Here is a 24,752-nt window from a genome sequence, read left to right as displayed (position 1 = left end):
ATAGCCTTTGCCCTGAATTTGTTGGTATCTTTGTAGGTGACTTAATGGTATTATACTCGTATTGCTCAATCAACAAGCATAAGTACTCTTTATCTCAAAGTTAATATTTACATATTTAATGCCATTCACATGTCACCTCAAAATCAACGGAAAAACACAATCTTGCTCAAATACACAAATTGTAGATAAAAAAGAAACCCTTTATTAAAACCTGATATTTGGTGGAAACGTGTACGTTTAAAATCAACAGTTGATAATATTTACACATTTTATCTTTCATCATGTTTAAATAGCCTTTGCCCTGAATTTGTTGGTATTATACTCGTATTGCTCAATCAACAAGCATAAGTACTCTTCATCTCAAAGTTAACATTTACATATTTAATGCCGTTCACAGGTCACCTTAAAATCAACGGAAAAAAACAATCTTGCTCAAACACACAAATTATCACGCAATAGCAATGTGGTCATATGCTTCCAAAAAAAAAATAACACAGCATATGGACTAAGTATTTCACAGCTCAAAAAAGAGAAAACATTTCAAGTTAAAAAAATGGGGTTATGTAAAGAAAAGCATGGCCAGTATCGTTCTAAGAATTTCATATTTTGGTTGTTCCTTTCAATACAAGATAACACTAACATTTACAATGGTAATATTTAAAATAGAAGCTGGCTGGCTTCGTTTTCGTCATACGTCATGATGTTGTTTAATTTAATAACGTTTGACGATAGACCGTTTTGTGTCACTGATTATTTTTAACAAAAAAATCATGGGGCAATCTTTATCTTAATGATCTAATCAGGTAATTTGTTCTTTACTTTTATTCATTTTGAAAAGATTTAATTAGGTTATACTGTCATGGTTGCATATCGTCTAATAAACACATAGGCAAAGTGCGACCCGTGCCTGGGAGGTTCCAAACCTCTCATTACTGCGTCTCGTTGAAATTATCATTCGTGATAACCATTAACCGTGTAAGGAGGCCAGTGCAGCCGCTTGGGGCACGGGTACAAAGGAAAGTGACAAGTATCAACTATATATACTACCTATCTGGCTAGCCAAGCGGCAAGTATTGGTATTAAACTTGGAGTCAATAAACCAAACGGGACACATCTACTTGGTAAGGCTTACTGTTTATTCATCTAGATATCTATATGGAACCCTTCCTTAATCTGCAGTCGAACGCATCAAATATTTAATACATGCGTAGTAGTAATATCTAGAGTGCCATGCATAAACGGGCGACTTTAGGTACCAAATATCAAACATTGCTCACCGAAGCCCTTTAAACATGTTTTGATCTTGGGTAAGTAATATTTTGTGGAATCTCCTATAGGGTCCATTAATATTGCTGAAAATGGGCCCTATGGCTCTCCTTGCTCCACTGGTATAGCTATAGGAAGCAATTAATTTGTTTCAGTGTTTTTGGGGGCTTTATTGATTTGGTCGAAAATACTATTCTAAAGACGTTATATTAAAGGGTTTATATCTCACAATTAAGTAGCGAGGTATGATATTTATGTGGCCAGGCGTGTGTGCCGCCTTTGAAAAGGTACAAACAATTTTCATTTTGCTGTAAACACAATTCCGTGACCACCCCTCATCTCATTATTAGCAGTACAAACCAAGCTTAAATCGTGGATCAAAGACACTGAAATACTGCAAAAATATCACTCTTATAACAAAAATGTCCCAAACCACTAATTTGATTTACAATTACACTATGGCATGATAAACACAGGTCAGTCAACTGTACGTTATAATACACACCCCCACCTTAAAAAAAATACAACCTGTACTCAATGCGATGCATCCACCCACCAAGTATGAGAAGTATCCCGAATTGCTACCTTGAGATATCATGTTTAAAGATTTTCAGAATTTGACCTCTGGTGACCCCTCATGAACTTTAACCTACACCACCAACAACAGGATTCTTGTACTCATCGTGGCAAATTTATGCATATACTATGTATGAAAAGTATCCTTGCTCCTAACTAATAGATATAGTGTTTACAAGGTTTTTAGTGTTTCATCTCTGTTGACCTCAGAAGGCGGTTGACCTCCACCAGAAAAGGCAATTCTTCTGCTCAATATAAGTCACACACATGCTAAGTATAAAGGTATTTTATACTTCCTATCATGCAGCGTCATAAAGATGAGTCTGGGGGACCCGGGGTCCAGGGAAGGAAGGGCCCCTTTGCTGCTGCGGAGAATCAACCGATGTGCGCGCAGCGCACATCACGAGCGCGGAGCGCGAAGTCCCAAAGGCGTGGGTCCAGGGCCCGCCTTAGGGCCCTGGAAGCTCTGGGGTTCTACAAGCTCTCTGGTGCAATCTAAGCCGTATGTGGAACATTTCGTGGTGATTTTATCGACTGAGATTTTGGGGAAAATCTGCGTTCATAGACACATTTTTGGTCCGCCTTGTCTGTCATACTGGGAACATGAAAAAATGTGTTGCAAAGCTAGAATACATTACGAGATTGAAAGGACAATAAGACCAAATGACCAATGTCCAATTAACATAAACATGTTTATATCCACCCGTGGCGTAACTCCTGTGGACAAATGGTATCCAAGTTCCCGAGAACTTGGAAAGGCTAGAGCTTGAATTTACTGAGGCTGGACGAACGTATTCACGCACAGAAAAATATGTCCATTGTCTCGTTTATAGTTTCTTTTCCAACGAAATGTGCAGTTTAAAAAGAAAAGAAAAAAAGGTACCCCACTTTAAAGTTCTGTACATCAGTGCAGCGGGGGCCCCCTTTGGTCGGGGGCCCCTGGGTTTGCCCCGTCCGAACCCATAGGCGTTACGCCGTTGCTATCATGAGATATCATGTTTTCAAAGTGTTTAACTTTGACTTCGGTGACCTCAAATAACCGTTGACTCTACAAAAAGAATGGGGTTCTTAGAGTCACTAAAATGCATCTACATGCATAGTATTAAATTAAGTACCCATCCTAAATAACTTGAATATCGCGTTTACAAGGTCTCCAATTGTTGACCTCAGATGAACTTTGATTTCCACTAAAAACGATATGGTTCTTTCACTTAATATGGGACATCTGCATGCCAAGTATGAGAAGTATCCACGGTTCCTATATTCATATGTCGTGTTTACAATTTGGGCGTCACGCATACTGGTTATTGAAACCAAAATAAGATGACTTGATAAAACATTTGACGAGCTTGGTTTTAAGAGCATCTCCTTTACCTCTGAGCCCGGCGTGCAATTACTTAAATTAGAATGTGAGATATATCAGTTAATTTCACGATTGGTGTAATATGACATTTAAGAAGAGTTTCAATATTTCGCAAGGGAACACATAATCTTAGTAAGAAAGGATACATTACTATGATAGTGATCAAGGAATATATTAAAGAATGTCTCCGGATATTTGCAATAATTTCTTGCTTTCGTAACTAAAACACTACCACTATGTGAACTTTACAAATTACAACATGAATGGAAGACATTTACATGAAGTATTCGTCACATTGTTAGCAGCCACTGACGTCATAAACATACTGTCACTCAGCAGGTGTGCAGGTTTGGATGACAATACCGGACGTTATATCTAATGAAGAACTGAAAACAAAAACACGAGATACAAATGTGGTTATTAAATACCGTGCTTATCTAAGTATCATTACACATTTTGATGATAAATGGCTATAAGATATATACTGTTTCGGCTTAATTTTGTACAGCGATCTTTCTATGGTTGATGATGTCACATAATTTTCAGAAATCTTTCAATTCTTGTATACTTATTATTTCATCATGTTATACAAAACTATGAAACATTTACCTGGAAGACAAGGGCGAAATGGGATTTCTGATTGGTTAGTTACTTATGCATATTCTGCCTGATTAATTTTAAAATTCTTTCATCTTAGGAAGTTTTATTGTCAGAAGCAGATACCGATATAATCCAGACAAATCCTGATTCTAATATTGTTTACCAGGAACACATTATTTGTCAGCAAGGTAGCATTCTTGTATACAGAACTGATAATATCTTATTGTACATGTATCACATTAGGTCCCTCATCATATATACTGATATCTTAACCTTTACACTCACCTCAAGATATGGTACATTTTCGTTTGGTCCTTTGACGATCCTAAAAAAGGAAAGCAATAAATTGTGAGAGTAACTTAACTCAATTTCGCCTAAACGTGCACATTCGCCACTACGCGAAAACGGGGACGAAATCTAAAGTTCAAGTATTACAGACCCAGTTTGATAACAAGCTCTTTTTAAGAGACTATCAAATCCCGTTGAATTGAGCAATCATAAAATTTGTCCCTGTATATACCTTGTGTACTCCTCCTTAAATTGTTGAGGCTCCAACTCATTTTTGGAGGATATCGTTGATAGATATTCGTCCACACTCGCCAACCAACTATCACGGTGTTTGTTCAAGTAAACAAACTAAACACACATCTACGATGGACATAACGTTTACTTTTCCGTTGCAGACGTGCGACAATGCTCTTGATTTGGCGGTACCTTTTACCAAAAGTTGGCTATTTTATTCGCGTTGCCAGCTGTTTTACCGAATTCCTCGTCACTAAAAGTTAGTCCAAAATTGTATCAGTGATTTTCGATAATGTTGTTGAAAATTGTCCAAATCCTGTGATTGCCCTGACAAAACTTTTTGAAAGTGTTCATACACATACACACATACATACACACACAATAAAATGTATTATTCATATTATTGTAAACATGTAAGACTCCTTAAACATATCTTGTGTATGATATTGAAGATTCATAAATATTCATAAACAAGAAAACATTACAAAGGCCCCTTGTCTTGTTTGTATGTTTGTCTGACCGGGTTCTCTCCAACATCGAGACCACAGAAATAAAAGCTTCAATAACATCTTTGCAAATCTCGAAAACAATAGAAATACTTTTTTTATACTGCATGGTGCTGTTCAACTTCATTGCTATTTAACTTTTGCTATTTTTGAATGGATACGTTATTTGTATATTAATGTATAGTTGAGATAAACGGAGGAAAAAAAGAAAAAAGAAATACTTATTTTTATATCATGCTGAGCGATGAATGTGTAAGTTGGTCTCCAATGCAGTGTGTTTGTATGTAAGCACCAATAGCGATCTTGAAAAGACATACACATTTACAAGTGAGATTAATTACGTTCTGCGTGACGTCATCACTTACACTTTCATTGCAAAGTTGTTGGAAACAATTGCATCCGGTCGTGTTGTCATACTGTGTCTTTGAAAACCCTCAAAAATTAACGTTACACTTAAAAAGACCATAAAAATATGATAAAAGTAGAAATAAATAAAAATGAACACATAATCGAAAGAGACCCCCAAAAATAGCATAAAAAGCAATGAACAGATCAATGAACTCATAATCCAAATATAGACAAATAAAATAATGAAGAAAATAAAAATAAAAATATTATTAAGGCATGTTCGAAAAAAAGGCAGAAAACAGAACAAAAAAAATCAACAATTCCCTACCTTCCCTACTTAATCCTACTGAAAAAAATAGTTGATCCAATTAACTGGAGAAAACGACTTTTACGACTCACAAACAGACAAGGATTAATTATTATTAAGTTCAATAAATAATTATGGAATTTTTAAAGCAACATGAACTGACATACAGACATATATTACAGGAGTGGGTCAAAGCGTTGAAAAGGAATGAATAGTTGGTTGAAGCAGACTAACTTGTAGAGGCGTTTGGAGGTCCTCCTCCGGTAAAAAAAAAATCGTGAATGGTGCTTCTTGGGGTACGTTCAGGCTATAGCATTTAATGAGGTCTATCATTAAGTCTACACGCAAATTTCTCCTACTACCTGTTCTTGATTTATGTGTGTGTGTGTACGTGTGCTATTGAAAGAAAGAATAAAATGTAGAGCCAGACCAAATAATAGTGCAGCATGTTACGTTTGTGTAGGCAATGTAATCAAACCTTTACTCAACTAAGATTACACACTTTTAGATTTGCGCACTTAAACAAAGAGAGCAGCCCATCTCCACATTTCGCATGGATTCTGCTTTTTTTTTGTTAATAATAACCATATGTAAACAGGAAAAACTTTGGAAATTTTTCTTTCATTATTTCAAAGGAAACATTGTCTATTAAAGGAAAAGAACTATATAGGTTTTAGAAAATTTGCTATCAAGAAGCATGTAAACATTCAAATCAATCCATGATACAGTTGTTATTATTGCGATACGGTATGTGTTGGTCGGAAGGAGGGAGTAGAGGGTGCTAGAAATATGTATTAACGGGACGCCATTTGTCTGCAATATACAGAGAAAATCAAACAACATGACAGTCAAATGCTGCTACTTTGTTATCATTATGAACTAACTGCATGCTGTAACCGCTCCTATACTTTCGTTATTTTGTTATTAAATTCAAAATGTATTGTTCGTACTATTGTACAAAAGAAAACATAACACATTTCAGTAAAACAAATAGCATACTATGAAGCAGACTAGAGAATGGAAATACAGTTAACGGGTTAGTGACAAATATGTTAACCTCAAGATGATTAATTTTCCTGTATGGCTTCCTGTTGGATTGTTGTATCTTTTATTGGGACGAAAGAAATAACAGATTAGCTAAGACAAACTCATTGCTTAATGCATAACAAATCGCACTGCTGTCTACTAACCATTGGTTTTTGACATGCGTTTTAGGAAGGACGAACATTTTCTCATGAAAAAACCCTAATACAATGAATTTCGTTGATGGCGATAAGCTTGGCCTTGGTCTTCATGATGGTGTAATTTTGTTAAGAAGAGTCACCGAAGAGAGCGACTTAACTGATCCACTCTCTACCTCAGGCCTCCTTACAATCGAGTGTATGACAGAATGTGATGATATCTTGATGATTGAGTAGAGAAGAACTGTCCCCTTTGGTTTACCAGCTGCATTTTACAGAGCTCCTCTCTTACATGTCTACACTTCGCTGTTACACTTTCTCATCTATACTTGATTGACAAATGTTTGACAATTCAGCACCTCGTGAAGGCTCTGACCATATAAGTATAGGTCAACGTCAGGTTTCTCCTTCTTCTGACTTCCGAATTTAGATTTAGTTTTTGAATTCTGGTTAAGTATCTTACCCTTTACATTTCACCATTTTGGGTGAAGGGTGGAATTGGGGATGGGAGTACACTTTATGTCGCGGAGAGGAAGGGTCTAAGGTGAGAGTTATAGCCCTTCCTTTTGAGAAATGTTGGTAAAATGAAGGTTGATTGTAAACATAATAAGAGTAAACTATATTTTTCATCTTTTGAAACAATATTGAAGAACCTTCGAGTGTTTAGGTTGTGCGGAACATATACATGTTACATATTAATGTACACTAGGATAATCCCTGACTTTATTCTGGGGGGGGGGGGGTTATAAGAAAAACTGCGATCAAAACAAACAGAAAGTGACAACTGCATAAAATTGCGATTACATATTTAATGAAAATACCATATTTTACAAGCGTTAATGACCAATATGCTGCCCGATAAAATGCAGTATTTAATGATAGGTGCAATATGGTTAGTCTGATAATAATTATAGTTTATCGTAAATAACAGCTCACAGCCACTAGAACGGCTCATAGCCTCTAGTATACGGTTCACAGCCACTATAGTCTTATTTTACTATTATGAAAATTATAAAACAGAAATCATTGTGGAATATTCGATTGATATTTCGACATATATAGCATATCCGCAAATAATCATTAATTTTGTTTATGGTTCAGTCCATCTGTCTCGTGGTTGATGTTGTCAATTATTTCGTTAAGTTGATTTTATTCTTTTATCTTGAATATTTAACCGAAGGATTACATATACACAAAAACATTTGAAAGATTTCGGGTTATTAGACTTTGGAAAAATTAAAACAATTGATTATAAGGTAGAACCTAATGAATAAAGACAGTAATATACGATGTATGGATAGACGTAAGTAACAAAAAATAGTTCAATAGAACTTTTTTATTGGTTTTTCTGAACAGTAATGGTACCATAATTTCCAGAGAAAGAGGTGGGGGGGGGGGTGGAAGGACAAGTGGTTGCCGGGCAAATAATTGGGAACAAGCATTTCTGAATGGCAAAACTGTACCTGCATAAAATGCACATAACGTGCAAAGTTAGGGGACAGAACTGCATAGGTTTCTCTTTTACCAGAGCCGACTGGTGGAAACTGGGAGTAGGAACCATCTTGACTTGGGGAATTACCCCATCCTCTCCCTTGGTGCCTCCATTGTAATGAAATGAAAATATAACAAAGAAAAAAATAATAAAATGTCTATCAACGGTCACATTAGATTTGTTTTACGGTATGCAATACCCAAGCTAAACTATAATGTAAGATTAATTCGTATTTTCTAATATAATTTAATGCTCTCTGATTGGTCATTAGAAATAGTAACATATAATGTACTTGCATACTATAATATTCAGTTTTAACATGTTTAAGAATGGTTTTATTAATATTATCAATAATAATATAAATTCAAGTGGATGTACGTATTGATATATAACGTATGTTGCATTATTTGAAAGAAGTAATACATGCCAGCATAAAATGATAAAAATGTTTACTATACGCAAATAATATAAACTAAATCAGATTATAGAAAGTACGTTCCTATATATGGCAGACTAAATCATGATTTTTTTATAGTGAGTTTAATGTAGTTTTATGTAATATCGATACCAATGTAAATAAAACGTAAGAACTTCTAAAGAAACATTCCGAGATTATTATTTAGTTTCACATGAAATTATAGATCAGGCGTTTATCTTCGTTACCAATACCTTTGTTCTACGTTACGTAATACATATAAGTCAAACGGAAGTAAAATGTAATCATTTAACTGATTATAGTTACATGCTCCACGTTTGTTCGCTAGAAATGCTAAAATGTGTAACACCTTGATGTAGCCTATCTATGAAGATGGTCCCCTAAAGATTAAAACATAAATTGGAGTTATGTATGTATATTAACATAATGACGTTATATTAATTGTAAGAGGCAAAACATATGTACAAGCTCAAAAAGGGAAAATGTTTAAAATGGTGGAAAATAAGTTTCTATGACAACAGATTCAGATCAATTTATAATATATCTCTGTTCAAATTAAGTACATGTCATATCCGGTCACTATGGCAACGTACAGTAAGTAGCAGTCAAGAACTTCGAGAGAATTGTTTTCTTTCCTTTACATGGAATCAAATCGACGTTTATGAAAAAAAAACTAATTCTATTACACTAACTTAAGAGAGACAGGGGAGAGGCAGAGTGAGAGAGAGAGAGAGGGGGGGGGGGATAGGTAGGGAAGGAATAAAGTAAAATTAAATCCATTCATTTTTTTAGTTATGATAACTTGAAACAGGTTTCTAAAGAAGTTGAATGGAGGTCAAAACTAACGAAAAGTTAGTGCTGACGTATATATGTACATATATTAGGTTAAAGGGGGTGTGTGATTTACGTTGAAATTTATAGCACTGTAATAAAGTAGCATACAACATGTAGTCATGTATTCATAATGCATGATACTGATAGATTTTATAATTTGTTTAATTTGGCCTGAATAACAGAAAATATGTACATTGAAACAAAAAACCTAAGTTACTTAAACTTAGAACAATTCTTACGTAATTCCGTTTCTTTTTCATCTGTTCTCTGTAGAGGAAACACCCTCTATTGAAGATCTGATATTTGGTGAAAAAAACGCGACTGTACGTTTAAAAGCAACATCTCAAATTACAATTTTGTCAAGAATTTGTTGAGATCGAAGTATTTTTATGGTGTTAAATATAGTGCTCAATCATCAAGCAGACTAACCTATTGCCTCAAGTTTAATATTTACACAGAAAATAGTGGATGCCATCCACAGGCTACCAGAAAGTCAACGTGCTTTCCTTCACTTCGAACAAACAGCTTCTCTCAAATACACAGATTAAATCATACTAGCATAGTGGTTATATATTACATCAGAAAACAAACGGAACGCACACTAACAATGTCACAACAAAACGAAGAGAAAGAAAAAAAATCAATTTGATCGATTTTGGACGAAATACTGTACTTAAGAAATTATATCAAAGGTGCAATATCTCACAATTAAGTAGCGAGACAGTTTATTTATGAGGCCAGACGTGTGTGCCGCCAGTGGATAGGGCACAGTTATTTTCAACTGGCCTTAAGAACAATTCCGTGTCCACCCCCTTACCTAATGATTAGCAACACAAATCAACATTAAATCCAGTATAGATTTCTCAAAAGGCAATGGAATACTGCAAAGAATAGGAGGTGTATTTTGTATATACAAATAAAATTTGATATATCATTTGACGAGCTTGGTCTTTAGGTCATCTACTTTACTGATTGACGGTGAGATACAACTACTCAGTTCAGAATGTTAGTCATATCAGTTAATTTCAAGAATGGTATAATATGACATTTAAGAACAACATGAATATTGTGCAAAGGTCAACAAAACCTCGGTAAGAAAGGATACATTACTATGATAGTGATCAAGGAATATATTAAAGAATGTCTCCGGATAATTGCAATAATTACTTGCTGTCGTAACTAAAACATTACCAATATATGAACTTTGCAAATTACAACATGAATGGAAGACTTTAAATGTAGTATTCGTCACATTGTGCGTAGCCACTGACGTCATAAACGTACTGTCGCTCAGCAGGTGCCCCGGTTGAATCATGTGGTTACCGGACGTTATCTCTAATGAAGAACAGAAAACAAGAAACACGAGATACAAATGTAGTTATTCATTACTGTGCTCTTTTCAAAGTATAATTAAATATTTTTATGATAGATGGCTGTATAGGATATATACCGTTTTAGGTTTAATTTGTTCTGCGATCATTCTATGGCCGATGATGCCACCTAATCTTCAGAATCTTTCTATTTTTGTACCTATGATCTCCTGTGGAAAGCTGTGCTTCTGCATTGAACAGGATACCCTCATTAAAGATGACACTAATACAAATTTTAAAAACAATCATGGAATACAAAACTATGACACCCGGAAGACTAGGGCGGGAAGGGGAGTTCCGATTGGTTACTTATGTATGAATATTCTGCCTGATTAATTTTAAATATCCTTCCTCTTAGGAAGTTTTATTGCCAGAGGCAGATACCGATATATTCTAGACGAATACTAATTCTTATATTGTTTACCAGGAACACATGATTTGTCAGCAGGGTTGCATTCTTGTATACAGAACTGATAATATCTTATTGTACATGTATCACATTAGGTCCTTCATCATATATACTGATATCTTAACCTTGAAACTCACCTCAAGATATGGTACATTTCCGTCTGGTCCTTTGACGATCCTAAACAAGGAAAGCAATGTATTGTGAGAGTAACTTAAATAGATTGAGCATTCAACTTGGCGCTTTTATTGGGGGGGGGGGTGGGTGGTAGGGAGATAAATATTGTTTTTAATTGCTAACGATTATTTAAATATTAAAATTTATGGGCAAGTTGAGTGTGTCTTTGGGGAGGAAGAGTGGTTGGGAGGGATAAAGAGTTAAATGTTTGTTTATATAGTTACGCTTACTTTAATCAACACTATTAGTCACAAGAATAGATGACAAGTGCATGATATAATGTTCCATTTTTTATTTCGATTAGGTAACAAATAGATGACAGCTGTACTGGAACGACGAGTGGTTTATAATCAGGACAGTCTTACTCTGTCATGTTAACTCTGAAGTTGTGTTCAAGTATTTGTCGATGAAAGCCTCACCATACAGTGTTAATGTACTGTATAATGATAATCAATGACGTCATACGCTGCTTTTCATTACCATTGTCCATGGCTGTGTGTAACATTGAGACGATTCTTACCTCTGCAGGTCTTGTCTGTTCATGTGGGGTCTCAGTCGCCACCACACCTGCCTGTCTTGAGGTTTCGGTCTCCGAATCCTGAGAGAGGGCGAAAATGCAATGATGAGCATTTATCAGATAAATTTATTTCATTATCAACTTATAGGCAATGGCGTGATAACGGGGGCGGGGCGGCATGGGTCCCAAAATATATGTAACCTACACCACCCCTCCCTCCCAGAAGAAAAGGAATTGCAAGAACTTGTTTTTAGCAAGGGGTTGCCTCCCCCACCCCCAACCTCCTAGAAAAGCATTGGAACCCCATAAACAGAAATCCCTGGCTAAAGGCCCATTAAAATACAATAATCACAAGCACGGTGTGTAGTAACAGCTTTCGTGTAGAGTTTGTTGTCTTTTCCTCATTTCGCGAAGCACGATGGGGAAGACTTAAGAGTAGGTGGTGGATAATGGATTACGTGCGCACATACCAGCACGCCCTCTCATTGAATTACTGGTGTTCTACTCAATTGGGGGGGGGGGGGGTCGCTAAATTAAAACTAACATTACTGCTACGTTGACTCGATCAAGAGTTTAAATTCACTTCACCATGATAATTAATTTTCAACGCTAAATTACTACGTATTAAAGATCGTGTCCATTGCATTCTCACAATAGAAGTTCTTTCTACTTACTTGTTGAGTCTTAATTGCTGCTTCATCGAGCTGTTTGAAGTAGTAACTGTTCGGATCCTGTTAGAGGATGAAAGATAAGAGATATGACGTTAGCATCGCATTATTAATAACAAATGCAACACATTGTTAATTTGCTTAACAAAGATCGCCTTACAAAAGTGATATTTCATAATGTAATCCATGATCAAGAGAGGCTGGTTTTTAGCCATGTACTAAACAAGGAGAAAAAATAAAGTAGTAAATTAAAAGGTGAATTTCAACAGACATAAAGGGAATCATTTATCGAGTCAAATTAGTTCATATCTCCAAAAACAACCGCCAAATTCCATCTTGGTTTCGCTATTCCACAGAACATCTGGCTAATATGAGTGAATCAGAGAACAAGATAAACAGATCAATGAATTTGTGTGCCGGAAACAAAATACAGTGTGTGTGGGAAACACGATTTCACCGGTGTTCAACTTTCGATATGATTTGATATGAATTAATTTCAACTTTATTATAATCTTGAATGGGTAAATACATGCTCGCAATAGAAATACAAATAATTTACATGAAAAGAAAAAGAAAAATACACAAAAGAAAATAAAACACACCAAAAATAACTGAAACGTCAGAAAATGTCAAAACAAAGTAATGCTAAAAAACCTAACGATTTAAGTGATTGTTAACAGTTTTAATACTCTGCGTGTTTTACCCTCTACTATACCGGTAAATAGCGAGAGTTTGGCTAGAAAATAGCTTTGCATTTGTAGTAACTTCAAACTTATAAAATAAGCTTGTCACGAGAAATGGGTAAAGATGTTGGTGTTCTCGAAAATTGAATATATATGTCAACGATGTCACGGATCGTTTAGATAATCAACAAAACAAACTATTAGAAATGCGATTATTGAGAAGTGATTCAGTCATTCGAAATTTAAAAAAATACTAATTCAAAGAATCTGCTCTGGTAATTACGAATTATCAGTCATTAATGAAACATCAATAGTAAATAAATATCGGGTACAGTTTCTCTCTAACAAAATAATATGTATAAGCAATTAATAAATAGGAAAGTGAGTCTGAAATAATTAAATAATCAACAGATGTTTGAAACAGCAACCTTAATACAGTATCCAATGGGATTCTAACAAGTGACCTTCAGAAACTGAACCATCCAGCCCTAAGATAGTGTCTATCCATTTATAACATTTCCTATGATAAGGATTTAAGCCAATCAGAGAGCAATGAAAACCTGTTTATCAAGTTACTATAGAGATCGCACGCAGTCTTATTTGTGTCAAGTATTTATATCATATAATAGCAGCCCACAGCATAAACTGAATTGGATAGCATGTATTAACAGTATTGCCAGATGAACAAACAGGGTTTTTCTTAAATTAATTTTGACTTTTCAAATAGATCGATACTATATCCTTTAAAAGAGATATTTAATCCAACTCACATTAACTCATTAATAATCATAGTTCCAAAATTTAAGGAAAACGTAACACATAATATCTGCCGACAGCTGTAGTATATGAAGAAGAAAAATAACAGAAACATGTATGATATCTTACCTCCCATCGACCGGTTTGGAAATTCAATCGTTGACCACTGTTAAAGTGATACACTGAAGAACGAAATGAAAACAAGAGTTTGTCAGTCTGACAGATCCGGACTGACATCAAATATTATACAAACTGGGCTGCTTTCCAGAGACATATTCACATCAGCACATACCAATAGTAAAGGTGTTAGTACATTCCATAACACTGAACTTTGCCGTTGAATGACATTTAAATGTTCATTCTTGTCAAATGATGGTCATCCAGGCCCATGACCAGTTGATGCAGTTACTCATCCTCAATAGTCATACTTCATCCGGACAATTGTTATCATAGAAGTAAAATATTACTGCATGGTCAGTTTATAATAATGATGACGTCATAAATAGTATACCGATCACTTTATCACTGATCAATTAATTACAAAATAAAACACAGAGCTCATGGTAACCGGAACGATTGCCGCAATTAAGATAAGGAACACAAAAGTGTTTATTATAATATCTTTGAAGAGAGAAATCATCATTTTTAAATTAGATAGAAAAAGGTACTTCGGTTAATTTGATTAAACAATTTTGAATATTTTGTTTCAATCGACAGTCGTCTTAGAGAATTAGACCTACTTTACTGAAATTATCTTTTTTAAGTCGAGTTTTCAGTGCCATTCAATATGATGATTTCAATTAGCTTTGCAAAACCAAAAAAATTATTATGAGCAACTGAAGTTGAATTTTAAAAGTTGCATTTTACATGTCCTTAGGCGTTCATTGAAAGTGTCTGGTATACTAAATGTTGAGGATCGAATCAAATCCATTAATCGCTCTCTGAGTAACCTTCAGTTGGTCAAATATCTTTGTCGGTGTCTCAGTTTGTTCGATTACAATCTTTTTTTCATTTTTATTGTTAATAATACTCAATGTTGGTTTTTTTTTGGGGGGGGGGTACAAGTTCTGACCAACTTCAGAAATCTGTTTTGTTGTGACTCTACTGATTTGTTCTTTAGTCAGCTTATTATTTAAATTCTTCAGCGACAACTAAGCGTTTAGGCGTATTAGCTTGACTTAATGTGATTAATCATTTAACTACACACTCACTATACTGATAAACACGTTCATATTAGGGTAGGTCAAAGGTATGTTTACATTGACTGATCGCAATAACTCTAAAGAATAATACCGCATTTATATTAAGAGGGAGAGCTGGGGAAGATTCCAAAACTTGATTCACAGATGACGATAAAAATCTTAACATATTAGATTTAACAGATCTAATAAAATGTGACAATTATATCTCAGTAAAATGACCGTTTGCGCATAGGTACTTCCTTAGCAAATCGGAAAATGATCGCTGTCCGGAGAAACACAAACATTGTGAATAAACTTAATAGGTGCTAGTTATAGCTCCGAGAAAACATGCTCCGAGCCTCCAACCCTTGAAGACGTCAAAAATATGAAAATTGCCAGTTTGTAATATTTTGAAAACAAAACATAAAACTGTTGAATATTAATAATATTTGCAAAATGGCAACACCCTTTGTTGCGCTTAGTATAAATCTTGTCAAAATGGTAAGTTTTTCGATTCCGTAAATTTGGAAGGATTGTATTCAGTGTGCATAACGCTTCTTTTTCATTTTGGGAGTTTTGCCAATGTGGAGAACGATACATATTTTACCTCTTTCCCCGGATAAAGTTAATAATGGGAAGGGGACTTTCTGAAACAAAGAAGGGGACTGTTGACGTTTTGACGAAAAATACAGAGAATATGAAACCATTATTTCTTCCCTTTTACCCATTTTCACGGATAGTTTCTCGTCAAACCGTTAGTATACCTAATGTACAAACGGTAATTTTCAGCAGTAGTTACCGTTTTATAATATGTGTAACTGGTCAAAGTAATGCTCTTTGTAAGCTTTGGTACTCATTTTTGAGCCTACGAATAAGTCCATATGATCTCCATACGTAGGTCCAATGAAGAAGGTTAGTCCGCTGCACTCCCACGTATCATTCGACCTTAAATGTTATCATAATTTTAATATATAACCTGTCACACTGCATTATCAGTTTCCCTTCTAATAGTATTTTTACTGCTACGAGCAAATAAATGCTACGTTTACAGAAAATGTACTAAGATATAAAATATAGATCGAGGCTAACGTGTAGTAGGGAATTATTATCAATAGGGAAAGTGAAGCGGAGTTGATATCTTTGTTCGTTACCTGTGGCTTTATACACGAAAGTGGGCCTGACTTTGCTATTCAGAGCTGTTTATTTATTGTTATTTACTAACACCAGACCACCGACGAATTGTCTCTAATTTCTTACTCAACTTCATTTATAACCAATACCTTTCACATTCCTTGATTTCAACGACGATGGAATCAGTTCAATTCGAACAGAGTCTAGCATTTCTCTACCAAAAAACCTGTGGAAAGAAGCAAAGTAATCATAGTGTTAGGTATACTAATTACAATTAAATAAATAAATGAAATAAACTAATGATGATAAACAGCAAATAATAAGTAGTCCACATATATCAAACAGATATATTACAAAAACAAATTTGGTCAGAACTTTTGTAATTCTTATAAAAATCAATTTTTAGGTTTTAGCGACACTTTAAAGGAAGTCTTTACTGTTTGTGTATATAAGTTACATTGTTGTACCACTTTTAGCTTTTGAGAAATAAACATATTTTTCAAAGTGGGAGGAACTGCCTAATCTAGTATACAGACCATTCGTTATACCAGCTCATTAGATGCATAAGACTTGAAATAACACGTTTACAAGGTATTACAAACTTGTACGATACAAAGCATGTTTTATTTTATCCTTGTTTGTATGTCTGTTCTAACTTAACATACGCCTTGATTGTTAACATGTTTGGTAACGATCATTAGCTTCAAGTTTGTTTTTTATTTTACACAGAAACATATATCAATGTTTCAATGTATACAACTTCAGAAAATGCAAAATCGCTTCACAAACTGTAAGAGTTACTGAATGAGTCAAATTTAAAAAAAAAATTATACATATTGACGACTATGCCGGCACTGAGCATTTGACAACATCTTGACCATAAACGAGTATTCACAGAGGAGGATCTCCTTTTAAGCTAGACATAATTGAACTTGAAGGCAAGTGCATCGAAGCCCAGTAGTGATGTTGTATGAGTATCTGTCAGTTTGAAATTGGCCCTAAGTGACGTCATTGTGTGGATGTCGATATGTACAGGAAGTTATATCAGTCATACAGGGTAATAATGATCCATTGTTTTAACGTACTTCAGATTCATCCGACTTGAAAGTTTCGATAGCAGGTGGCAGCAGATATGCAGTTCCGTGCTCGCACAGTGTTAGAGGAATTTTAAAATAGTGACGTATTTTGAACACAATCAACGTTATAGTCTCCATGGCAATGTGAATCGGTTAGATGGTCATCTGTGCATGTTTGTCCCAGATCACTATTTTGGAAACCGTATTGCACAATTTACAGTATGTATCGTGTGAATTAGTAGTTGGTAAGAGGAGTTAAATAGGCCAAATCATCCTTCCCTATTTTTATTTACAGAAGTGGACAGTATGGAACTAATATTGGTTACATATTTCATAGTTTAAAATTTATTTGTTCAGATCTGGGGTTGATTATTTATGCGCGAATTATTTTTTACCCCGGAGTGAGAGTGATAATAATTATAGGGTTATGTAATTTCTGTTGTTTAGGAGGACTGGTGGTGGGGGAGGATAGGGGGATGGGAATTTAGTGATGGGACATTCCCAAATATCGGACTCGGGTACTCATCTCCGCAGTTCGGTTGGTCTCCCGGGCACCTGTTCATTACGTATTCAACCTAAAACCCAGGTCGGCCGATACTATCACATAGTCCTAACGTTATACCATACGTATATAGGCGATGCGGGCCTTCAGTCACGTAATGGTAAGACTTTAAACAACTGTTCGTTTAAGCAAATTAACATGCGAACTGATTTATACGGCAAGGCTATATATTTATATTAACTATACTAATATTACTTCTTAAAATCAACACATGTTTTAATGATCTATGAAAAAGGTTCCTTACTTGCAAGTGTGTAACTTACTGTGAATCCTATTTACTTGTGAAAATGAGGTTTGACAAACAACAGTAAAAGTTTTTTTGCAACCAAAACTTCCTTACAAGAAAGTAACGACAACGCGGTAATATACTTGAGCAAGGCCTGTTCTTTCTTTCCTCTGCGGCACTATGACTAGCGCTCCAGGTCGCGGCTATTGATAGATAAGTTGGAAACTCCGTAGAAACTGTAACATCAATCACACTTTATTATTAAATGGTTGTGTCCATTGTATAGTTACAAGCCAATCAGATGTTGCTTGATTCTTTTAAGTATGGGACGATTCTGTTAATTTTGTTGTGGGACCGTTCCACTAAATGAAACGGAGGGGGGGGGGGGTAGGAGTCAACTTATGAGCGTAAGAGTCCCGTTCGCCCAAAACTTGCCCCAAAAATAAATACTACAAAAACTTACTAATGAATTACAATGTATTTAGGAATTTTAAGGGACTAAGAATGGTTTGGTAACAGTTCAATCATTATAAATCTACAACTATTCTGTGTGTAGTGCACATTAGTCTAGTGTCCGACCGATAACCGGTTAGATAAGCGGCATCGACAAAATCAATTGCGCTACCGATTATTTAGAACCGATTATTTCGTTCCACATAAAGGATTGTATTTTTCCGCGCTTTTGATTCACCACAACAACAACGGGAGAAAAATGTAGATCATTCGATTCAACGATATTCATAATCGGGGAAGGTGCGCTCATCTACCGTGTAACGGTATCGCAAGTCCCTCACGCGAGTTTGTACTAATGCTGTTCGATATACTATCCAGTTTTGGCAGTTGACTCATACAGTATACCCGCGATAAGCTTAGGGTGACGACGTAATTATAATTTTTTTTCACTTCGCTTCTTGCATCTTACAAAACCTCCTGTTATCATGTTTAACGATTGATAAGAAAGAATTATTGTCTCGACTAAATATAAAAACCAAATCAAAATACTTTTGAACCACTTTGGCCGTTTCACTGTAGGTGAAAACTGGAAAGTGAAAACAATAACATTAGGCTTTGTTCATTGTGAGTTCTACGTACATTAGGCTAGTCTGGCTAGAGAACGGTTGAGCTTCATATTTGTTCAGTTTGAAAATGCGCCCAAGATTTTACAAATGGCATAAAATGATGAAATCAAGGCGCCAAATACTCCTAAAAATCCCTAAACATGTTTGGCGACAGTCCTCAGTAGTTCTTCTCTTTTAGTATTTTGTGATTAGGCAAACATTCTTACGCATATTTTTGCAAAAAACCCGAAGCTACTTTTTTCCCTGACCGCATGTACCATACACTGTTAAAAAAAATTCTGTTAAAAAACAGAATTTCTCTGGCAGCAGAGTTTCCAGAAAATGTCTGTTATTTCCAACTGCAGATAATCTATGTAAAATAAACAGTCTAAAACTGTTTTTTATACAGTTTATATCTTTCATTATAACAGTTTTTGTCCGTAAACTTACTGTACGACGACCGTTATTTTACACCATATTCCATGTAAAATAAACAGTCTGAAACTGTTATTTATACAGTTTTTTCCCCCATTATAACAGACTCTATTCGTAAAATTACTGTACGACGACCGTTATATTACACCATATTCTATGTAAAATAAACAGTCTGAAACTGTTATTTATACAGTTTTCCCCCCAATTATAACAGTTTCTGTCCGTAAAATTACTGTATGTCAACCGTTATTTTACACCATATTCTATGTAAAATAAACAGTCTAAAAATGTTATTATACAGTTTTTCTTTGCATTATAAAAGTTTTTATCCGTAAAATTACTATATGACGGCCGTTATTTTACACTACATTCTATGTAAAATAAACAGTCTGACACCGTTATTTACACAGTTTTTTCTTGCAATATGTAATTTTCTCTGTAAAATAACTGTATTGTGACTTTTAATTTACTGTATCTTTTAGGTTAAGTCTAGTCTTCAATGTTATCTATAGTTTTTTTCCTTGCAATAAATGGGTCTTTGTCTGTAAAATTGGCTGTCAGATGGAATTACTATTATCAGTGAGATTATAAAATAAAAAAACAACTTATTGTTCTCTGAAACTTTTATTTACAACTTCAAAACTTGTTAAAACATATTTTTGAATGTCAAAACCTTAAAAGTAATATATAAGACTGAACATCAGAAGGCAATCTCTTATTGATGACTGGGAATTTGCTGGGTGACCCAGCCTTTCTTTTGGAAAAGGTTTTGTTATACAGACGATACTTTCATTGTTTGGAAATATACTGATAAGTCTGTATGTGGCCATATTTGTCTCTTCGGCCACTTCAGGAAATCCTGGATCAGCCACTGAAAGTTTTCACAATTAACTGATCATAAAACACTAAGCTTTGACACCTGCTAGTTCCTCGCCCTTTCTATTGCTCTTCAACAAAGTTCCTTTCCCTCTTATTTACAGATGCACTTGAAGTATGCAAAGGTCACTGTATTATGTGACCACAGAAACTTAGGTGTCTTCACTATTCTTCATTTAACTTTATTACAACTATGCTCATTTCATGTATTTTTAAATGTTCTAGCATTATTAAATATATCGCTCATATAACATATTCACTTTAATGGGCATATCAATGTTCACAGAAAATTAATACCTTTAACTGTGGTAACTCCTCTATCGCTGATAAGGATTGTATACTTTTTCTAATTTTCATGACCTTCTTTAGCCGTTTAAGTTCAAAGTGGAAGTTAAAGACAAGGATATGTTACAATACGTAAGAATAAAGATTAACTATTCTGTTAACCAAAGATATTGTAAATCATCTGATCAAAAGATATATAAACAATGATTTGACCTTTGTACCTGGAAATGATTAAAAAAGTTGTCCTTATATTCCTGTGCTTCTGCTGTTGAGTGGAAGGAGCAGTTTTATGAAAAGATTTCATGTCAACATTTAGCAGAGAGATTTTATATTTTGACAACAAAATATAGTTTAGATATCAAGCTTATAGCATTAACAAAATTAACAGAATAACTTGACATCTGAAACTATTATGGATTCAAAACTTTTCTAACATTTGTGAACCTGCTTGGAAGAGTTTCAGAGTTTATGGAGTTATTGGAAAGGTGTCATGATAGCACCAAATAATAGTCTTTAACAATTTTGTCAACAAGTAAAACCTTGTAAATATCCACCAACAAAGTTAAACACAATAGTTTGAACTCTGTATAAATGTTTAACTGTTCATTTGTAAAAGAGACTTCTCTGTAGCTGGAGAGTCTATGGTTCCAGTTAAGGAGGCTCAAGAGGCTCGCTAACATTTTCTCAACTAGGAACACTTTAAATCAACCAAGTGACCTAGATTTATAATCCAAAGTTACCAAATTGTCAGACTAATGTGACCAATCACGGGAAGTGCCTGAAAAGCATTTAGACTGTCCAATCTGACTCAAACTCCTTCAGGTTTCCAACCAAAGCCAAAATTTTTGGGTTGACAGGATAGCTCTTCTTGGATTTGGGGGTCTTTCTTCCCTTTTCTGGATTCAATCCAACAAAGCAGCTGCAAAGAGGAGCAAAATTAGAACTGTGAAGTCATAAAGTTCAAATAAGTTTGCAATTATTAAACCAATTAACAATTAATTTCCCTTGGTCCCAAATTTACACTACAGTATGTCATACATGATAGTAAGATGTGACACAACTCAGTTTCCAATTGTATGTGTGCTCACTGGCGTTGATAGGATACCTGTCTTAATTTGCAAGCCTTTGGAATTCAACAGTTTTCTAGGAAATCATGATCTAAAAAGAAGAGCTAATTTGTGAATCCTCTTTTAATTTCAATTTTGTTCAGTTTAAGCTGATACCCTATAGTTGTAACAAATTGTGCAGGTGTTCTCAGTAAGTAACCAAACTCATACATTCCCACCCTTTTTCCAAAATAATAAAACATGCCATTCAACTATTTACACTAACTTTCCATTGGTGAAAATAATGTAAAGGTCATCAATGTTTACAAAAGGTTACCAAAGCTGCTGTTATTCTTGGACCACAACAAATAGTACAAAATAAGTAAATCAGCTGTAACTGAGAACAGAGTATGATTTATTTCAATGATCTGCCTAGGAGTAGAGTTAACTGCAATTTGTTGATTTTTTTCTTTATTGGTACCTTTATGATCGGCTGATCTTTTGAAGGTGGCTAATAATATGCATACACTCTTACATTCCATGTCAAGGGAATGTCCACACAAAATAACATTGGTTAACTATTACTAGGGTACTTTCAGCCTACTCACCGCTGGATAAACTCCATTAAAGTTGCACCTTCAGATGGATACTCAATGTTTAAGATGAAAAATATTGCAAACAGCATGGTCATTGCACTTTCAAAAGTTTGAATGTGGTCATTAACAATAACCATATCTACTGCCAACATAAACTTTCTTCCAGTGTACATGTTTGGACCTGCAAAAAATAAATATCAATTAGAACTATTAAGAGAATGTCCAGTTAAAGTTAATGCCACTGCTATGACTACCACTACTTTACAGTTGCAGCGTGAATATACTCCAACTCGCGTGCACTAATGGGTCATTATTTTTTATTCAATATTTTTATTACCGGTATTCAAGGTTTGTTTCGGATGCACTTGGTATTTCGATATAATCGTTGATGGCAGATTTCAATATTGTCAGTGTGGATATGAAAGAAAAAACAGTTTATCTAATATATCGATTTACTGAGGCACCCTCAGCAACACAAAAATGACATTGAAAATGTTGCAATGGTCAACCAACATGTTTTTCCCACATATGAAGTCAAAAATGGGCTATAGTTCTTGAGTTTCATGTTACATGCTGAGCATCAAATGCACACATACATGCTGAATTGATGCAGTAACAGAGTTTTCCCAGTTAAATCTCATATGGACTCATGACTTTGTCTTCCACAGGTGATAGTGCACTATGGGGTGTCATTGACACACTTGCCATCATATAACTTCCTAAGTTTCTCTCATCAAAGATTCCCAAATTTTGACCCCTGTTGATTCAAGTGACCACACCTACATACCACATGAGATCTGTCCAAGATTCCCTTCTTGAGATATCATGTTTACAAAGTATTCAGTTTCACCTCTGTTGACCCCAAATGATCTTTGACCTTTGCCAAAAACAATAGGCTTCTTGTACTCTATCGGGTACACCCACATGCCAACTATGAGATCTGTCTAAGCTTCCTTTCATGAGAAATTGTGTTTACAAGGTAGGCATCACTAAATTACATACACACGCACACATACTCACCATCACAAATTTCAAACGTTACAACTATCATCCAAACCAAAAAGGGAAAAAGAGCAGTGTATATGTACTGGAGGAAATGCATCTTAGAGCAAAATCCTCCAAATGCTTCTCACCTTGAATAATGATGCATGGGGATGTTGACTTCAGATCCTTAGTGATATTCTTCACAGTACTGGTTTCCTGAACATAATGTAAATGTAGGAACAATTAAATTGTTTGGAATACTTATCTTATTATATAGTGGGACAAAACATTCAAGATGCCATCTGGGAAACAGGAGTTTCTTCCAAAGCATAACATAAAACAATGAAACTGAGGGACAATATGTATCCCTGAAATCAAATGATGACAATGGGGAAGATCTTAATTAACTGATGGCATATGATGTACTGAACTTTGGACTTCAGAGTCCCAATACACAACAATTACAGCTGACCTACAAACAGTGAACATCGCAGAGGAAAATCGTTATAAAGTCAATCAACTTGACCAATACATCTACATAACTGTAAGTTTAAGAACGACAAACCAGAGCAAAACACAAAAACACAGACAAATAGTGCTATTCTGAGACTGTTCACAAGCTTAATGATTTATAAAGGTAGCTACTTCTTACCTTTGCAAGGTAGAAAAGATCGTCCCATTTATCTCCAAGGTGATTGCAGAGGAGGAGAATAAGTCCTGGAACATCAGGGGAATGATCACCACTTTCCTTCTTAGCACTCTCCACATCAGCTATTATATTTTGCACCTCCTTCTTCTTCTTTGCTGACACTTGCAGAAACTTCTGAATTCGTGGACTTTTATCTATAAAAGCTGTAGTGAGAACTGATTTCAGTTTGATGCCCACTAAATCTTCAAAATGTCCCATCATCCCAACCTCTTCAAACAAGAAAGGATATTCATCATGGAGAGCACATACAGGAACTTGCTGACTGTTTATCTTGGCACGGATGGTTGGAAATACAGTTTTCATGAGGAAAACAACCTCATTGTCATCCCATATGTTAAGTTCATGCATCACCTTTAAGTCATCTATCTTTTTTCTCTGCGTGTCTCGATCCTCCCCTTCAGGTAGGTCCTCTGGTTGCCAGTTTTTGCAGCCATATGAGGTGCTGAGTTTACGCTTCTTTGTTAGTGCTTCATTCTGTTCACCCTCTACAAACAGGGGGTAACCAACATTTAGGTGAAGTTTGCCTCTATTGACATTGCTCATACGGTTTTCCAACTGTGTAAGAAGGGATGCATATCC

The 24,752-nt window shown here is 35.1% G+C and overlaps 2 protein-coding genes across 6 annotated transcripts in view; both read right to left on the bottom strand.

Moving 5' to 3' along the window:
- Nucleotides 1-2,992: 2,992 nt before the first annotated feature.
- LOC139963439 (NLR family CARD domain-containing protein 4-like) overlaps nucleotides 2,993-24,752 on the bottom strand; it is a 104,378-nt gene continuing 82,618 nt past the window's right edge. Inside the window, exons 8-10 of one of the 5 annotated variants that reach the window (XM_071964204.1) lie at nucleotides 11,905-11,982; nucleotides 11,348-11,387; nucleotides 2,993-3,591 (exon numbers count right to left, since the gene is read on the bottom strand). In XM_071964204.1, coding sequence (XP_071820305.1) covers nucleotides 11,349-11,387; nucleotides 11,905-11,982 — 117 coding nt within the window. In that variant the 3' untranslated portion in view covers nucleotides 2,993-3,591; nucleotide 11,348. Of the gene's footprint in view, nucleotides 3,592-7,458; nucleotides 10,779-11,347; nucleotides 11,388-11,904; nucleotides 11,983-12,575; nucleotides 12,633-24,752 lie in introns of those variants that run through there. The other 4 variants (XM_071964203.1, XM_071964202.1, XM_071964205.1 and 1 more) reach the window with 4 other exon arrangements.
- Nucleotides 20,283-24,750, bottom strand: LOC139963962 (uncharacterized). Its single transcript, XM_071965222.1, has 4 exons — nucleotides 24,117-24,750; nucleotides 23,614-23,680; nucleotides 22,493-22,661; nucleotides 20,283-21,757 (listed from the first exon to the last, which is right to left on the bottom strand). The coding sequence occupies exons 1-4, from the start codon at nucleotides 24,714-24,716 to the stop codon at nucleotides 21,628-21,630; spliced, it is 966 nt and encodes a 321-aa protein (XP_071821323.1). The 5' UTR covers nucleotides 24,717-24,750; the 3' UTR covers nucleotides 20,283-21,627.

Source organism: Apostichopus japonicus, chromosome 22, assembly GCF_037975245.1.
Source record: "Apostichopus japonicus isolate 1M-3 chromosome 22, ASM3797524v1, whole genome shotgun sequence".
NCBI classification, from domain to species: Eukaryota; Metazoa; Echinodermata; class Holothuroidea; order Aspidochirotida; family Stichopodidae; genus Apostichopus; species Apostichopus japonicus.
Note: the sequence above shows the minus strand (reverse complement) of the source record. Positions and strands in the feature narration are given on the sequence as shown.